Source organism: Cynoglossus semilaevis, chromosome 7, assembly GCF_000523025.1.
Source record: "Cynoglossus semilaevis isolate Cse_v1.0 chromosome 7, Cse_v1.0, whole genome shotgun sequence".
Classification (NCBI taxonomy): Eukaryota; Metazoa; Chordata; class Actinopteri; order Pleuronectiformes; family Cynoglossidae; genus Cynoglossus; species Cynoglossus semilaevis.
This window is the reverse complement of record NC_024313.1, coordinates 208,266-213,504: the sequence shown is the minus strand read 5'-3', so window position 1 is coordinate 213,504 and position 5,239 is coordinate 208,266. Positions and strand designations below refer to the sequence as shown.

Sequence of the window (5,239 nt, the reverse complement as noted above, 5' to 3'; positions counted from 1 at the left end):
TTTTTTTTTTAACAGAAAAAAAGAGGTGTGTGTGTGTGTGTGTATATATATATATATATATATATATATATATATACAAGTCGCAAACCCAGCCAATGCGGTATATATAAATTGAAATAATGAACAAAAGTTCAAATTTTGAAACAACACTGGTTTGGATCATTATATAAAAAGCCTAAAAAGAATATAACTGTTAGGAACCCAAAGGGAATTTGAAATTAGCTTTGAAAAAAATCTGTTGTGTGACTTTTTTTAAATATTAATTTGTATCCATTTATCTTAGGGCAGGGCTGTCAGGGGTCACATGCACCCTGAAAGTGGGTCGGACCAATACAATCATAACATAATTTACTTATAAACAACCACGTCCATGTTTTTCTCTTTTGTTTTTTTATGCAAATCGGTAGAAGTTTATTCGACAATATTAATATTTAATTAAATTTGAAGAGCTTGTGCTTTTTTTTAAACTCTTTTTAAAATCCATCAAGCAGGCCAGATTGAACCCCCCAGCGGGCCAGTTTTGGCCCACGGGCCGTATGTTTGACTCCCCTATCTTAGGATATCAACCCTAAACTAATATACTGTACAGTGATCCCTCTCCTATCGCAGTAGTTGCGTTCCAAGACCCACTGCGAAAAGTGAAAAAGTAGAGGCTAGACAGTTATTATATTATTTACGTATATATATTTACCCTTTTACGAACATCCCCGACACTGTTATCAACAGTCAAACAACAGTGCCCTATTGTGTCCAACTTGGGTCATTAACCTATATTTTTTAAATGCTTACCATATCTATGTATGTCACGTATGACATATGATGAGAGTCTTTTATCCCTGCTAGTACCACTGAACAAATATCACACTTCTAACACATCACATTCATGCCTCTGAAATATTTTGACAAATGTTGATTGGGATATTGGCGTCCTAAGATGTTTTTGTTTTCTGTGTCCTTCCTGTTAGCTCTTAGACTGCTTTGTCATCCCTGTGGTCCTGCTGCTATCCTGGTTCTTCCTCTTGGTCAGGTACAAGGCTGTACACTTTTTCAGCATGGGACTGAGTTTTCTCGGAATTGGCTGCATGATCGGGGCTGACATCATGCTTGGTCGGCAGGAGGGCATTGGTGAGTCTCTAAAGTGCCGCGTTGGATTTGGTTAAAGTCATAACAAAATTGTACATACCGTATTTTCCGGACTATAAGTCGCTCTGGAATATAGGTCGCACAAGGCAAAAGATGCATAATGAAGGAATTCCAGCGTATTCCAGGACTAGCGTGAGTGCCGCGCACAAGGCAAAAGATGCATAATGAAGGACCAGCGTATTCTAGGACTAGCGTGAGTGCCGCACCGTAGCAGGAGTGGTTGCCTGCTATGGCACGGTTGGAAGTCGTGGGCCAAAGCGCAGAACAACAGGCAAAATTTAAGAGATTAAGTACTGTACTTTCCAGACCAAAAGTCAATCTGGAGTATAAGTCGCACCAGCCAGCTAGAGTACCCTCTAGTGTGAAAATAATCAATATGTGAAATTGTATATTTTAATATATAGGTCACATCTGAGTATAAGTTGCAAACCCAGCCAAAGGATGATAAAAAAAAAATGTGACTTATAGTCCGTAAAATACGGAGAGAGTAAAAAAATATAAAGACAACCACCATTTGTATAATTTTTTTTAACGTTGTCTTATCCCTTGTCACATCTCTTTGTTTTTGTTTTTGTTCACATTAGTGGGCATTGGAGACCAGAAAATGTTCGGGGATCTCTTAGTTCTCGGAGGGGCAACACTTTACGGGATCTCCAACGTCTGTGAGGAGTTCATTGTAAAGAATCTTAGCCATGTGGAGTTTCTTGGCATGCTGGGACTCTTTGGATCCTTCTTCAGTGGCTTCCAGCTGTAAGTGTTTTATTTGTTTGTTTAATTCTTAAAGCTTTAAAGAGTTTAGTTGTAAGCCACTGGATTTCTTCTCGGAGCTTGAAAGACGTTTTGTTCCTCAACCGAAGAACTTCCTCAGTTTCTCAGTTGAGGAACGTCTTTCAAGCTTCAAGAAGAATTCCAGTTGTTTAAATCTAAACTCTCTGGAGTCTGGATTCCTTGTCCAGACTGCATATACGTAGACACGGTCCATGTACATGCAAAAAATTGTCAAAAAATGAATAAATAAACAAACAAATATGGTATAAGTCACTCCGGAATATAAGTCGCACCAGCTAGCTGGAGTGCCCTCTAGCGGCTGTCAGTGTGAAAATAATGAACATGTAAAATCTTCAGTGGTACAGGAGCAGCAGATACTGGTACACAGGTGTAGAGTGCCCTCTAGTGGCTGTCAATGTGAAAATAATGAAGATGTGAAATGTTATAAATGTTTCAAATACTCTCAACGTCAAACCCTGTCAAAATATCTTTCATTCTTTGTCGGCATGTTACCTATCAGCAGCTTGTCTGTTACAGGGCAATCACGGAACATAAGGAACTGCTAAAGGTGTCGTGGGACTGGCAGATAGGTAATGTACCACATCAAATATAAAGTGTTTCCTGGGGAAAAACACAAGAACCCGTAACAAAAGTCAGCATTTGTATATTTTATCATTGTGCAAAAGTGTTTCCTGGGGAAAAACACAAGAACCCGGAACAAAAGTCAGCATTTGTATATTTGCACAATGATATATTGTATATCATTGTGCAAAAGGTTTGGTTTTTGAAACGATACTGTGCAATGTTGATTAATTTTTTGGGCTAACTTTTAGTCATTTTCATCGAACTGACATGTTAGGCATCTTGAATGCTGTGCATTTTTTTATAATTAGTGGACAACCAGTAACTATCATGGATGTTTTAAGCTGTGACTGAGTTTATCGGATTACAACAATAACAGACCAGGATATGTGAATCGTAGAACAGTGCTTTCGAATGTGAATTTAGCACCATCTTCTGGCCAGGGAAGTGGTACTACATCGGGGTTGTCAAACTCATTTTGGGACACGAGCCACATACAACCTAATTCGATGTCAAGTGGGCCAGACCAGTACAATCATAACCTAATGAACTACAAATAACAATAAGTCCATTGTATATATATATGTATGTATGTATATTATATGTATTATAATATATTAATATTTAATGAAGTGTAACTTTACAAAAAATATCCTGAACATGAGGGAATTGTGTATTTTTTTATTTGCGAAATTCATCAAGCGGGGCCGGATTGAACACCCTAGCGGGCCAGTTTGGCCCGTGGGCCGTATGTTCGACACCCCTGTACCCCATGGTTATTGTAATACTGAATGACTGTCGTGCATTTAAATAATGCTTTGACTTGGTGTGTGTGTTACATTTGCAGGTCTTCTCTACGTGGGTTTCAGTGCCTTCATGTTCGGACTGTACAGCTTCATGCCTGTAGTGATGAAGAGGACAAGTGCCACCTTGGTGAATCTGTCATTGCTCACAGCTGACCTCTACAGCCTCTTTTGTGGTTTTTTTCTCTTTCACTACAAGGTGATGGTCAAAGATCCTATGTAGTTTTGTTGTGACAGAAAAATATATGTACAGTGTTCCCTCTCTATATCGCGGTTCTCCGTACATCGTGGGATTCTTTTTTTATCCGATCTTATGAAATTTTTGCTATATCGCAAAAAATAGCAATCGCGGTTCTCCGTACATCGTGGGATTTTTTTTTATCCAATCTTATGAAATTTTTGCTATATCAAAAAATAATTATACATACAAAAGTTTTGGCTTTCAAAATGTGGATTCTCTTTTTGAAATTGAAATGAGCGCATTTGCGAACGATCGCTGGTAGCTTTGTTTACCTTGACCAGATTGTACACAGCATACTATTGGCTAATACAATGCGTACTCTGTGTACTAATTGGCTAATTGAGCATGTTCTTCTGTTCCTGATACTGATTGGCTCATGCATCGTAACATCTCTTAGCATATCCCCTTGTCTGACGGCCACTCTCTCCATTCACTTCGCTCTGCATCGCCATTATACAGCTCTATGTGGTGGGTCTTGGAACGCAACTACCACAATAGGAGAGGGATTACCGTACATTTAGAGCCTTGCTTAGTTTGGCTAATGCCCCTTTTTTACATCTGGTATGGTATTGGATTAAAGCGCCAAATTTATTTATTTATTTTTTCTAGTGATGCAATTGAGTAAAGGCCATGTATTTGGGGAGCTTAGAGCGCTGGGACTTAGAATACAACTGCGCCGATGCCATATTTGTCAACTCAGGCAGTTGACAGCAGTAAATAAAACATCTATTTGGAGTAGTCGTTCTTTGTTATTGTGACTCAGCAGTTTAATAAAAGGTCACAACACAACAAACTTAGTAATTGTAATATTGCCACAGACGAAAAAGCTAAACAAGCTAGGCTAAAGATATTAGCATGGTAAACTTGACTAAGTCTTGGTGCAGACTGATATAATTATAGCACCAATCGGTTACATGCAGCTAATTCGCTTCATAAAATCACACTGCTAACACACAGCTATTTTGCTGGGTGCTAATTCTCCAAAACAATTCTCCAGTTTATTTGAATTATGCAACAGACACAACATCAGATATAATAATAAAAACTAGTTAAATACTAATGCTTCTAATCAAGGGTGTCCAGCTCATTTTGGTCCACGGGCTGCATACAACCTAATTAGCTGTCAAGCGGGCCGGTTTCACGTCCAGAATTCTTCAACCCTGTCATTTGTAAGTTGAAAAATTGCTAATGAAAAGTATTCGAAAGCATGTAATTTTTTTCTTCTTTGTTTTTCAGTTTTCTGGCCTCTACCTGTTGTCATTCTTCTTTATTATTTTGGGTCTACTCCTTTACTCCACCTCATCTACCTATGTGGCCCAGGACCCCCGAGTCTACAAGCAGTTCAAGAACACAGACAGCCACTCAATGATCAGCTGTCTCCAACTTAATTCTGTTGTCATGGAGCCTTCTGTCACTTACACCAGCTTGTGCCCTGAGATAGAAAATGAGCTTCCTGTACGCATAGTATGATATACTCGTCTTTTGACAGCATGGTATGTGACCTATAAAATGATACACAATATATGCTCAGAAACATAGTGCTGGCCCTTTTAAATACTGTGTCTAGTTTTAATTGTGGCTTGTACATGGCACAAATAATGCTGCGAATTGGATGGATGGATGGATGGATGGATGGAAGGATAGATAGATAGATAGATAGATAGATAGATAGATAGATAGATAGATAGATAGATAGATAGGT

General features: G+C 38.6%; 1 protein-coding gene across 1 annotated transcript in view; it reads left to right on the top strand.

Annotated features, from left to right (window-relative positions):
• Positions 1 to 5,221, top strand: part of slc35f1 (solute carrier family 35 member F1) — a 9,007-nt gene extending 3,786 nt beyond the window's left edge. The window contains exons 4-8 of the mRNA XM_008312621.3: positions 966 to 1,125; positions 1,728 to 1,893; positions 2,449 to 2,501; positions 3,341 to 3,495; positions 4,774 to 5,221. Coding sequence (XP_008310843.1) covers positions 966 to 1,125; positions 1,728 to 1,893; positions 2,449 to 2,501; positions 3,341 to 3,495; positions 4,774 to 5,007 — 768 coding nt within the window. The 3' untranslated portion in view covers positions 5,008 to 5,221. The remainder of the gene's footprint in view (positions 1 to 965; positions 1,126 to 1,727; positions 1,894 to 2,448; positions 2,502 to 3,340; positions 3,496 to 4,773) is intronic.
• Positions 5,222 to 5,239: the final 18 nt, after the last annotated feature.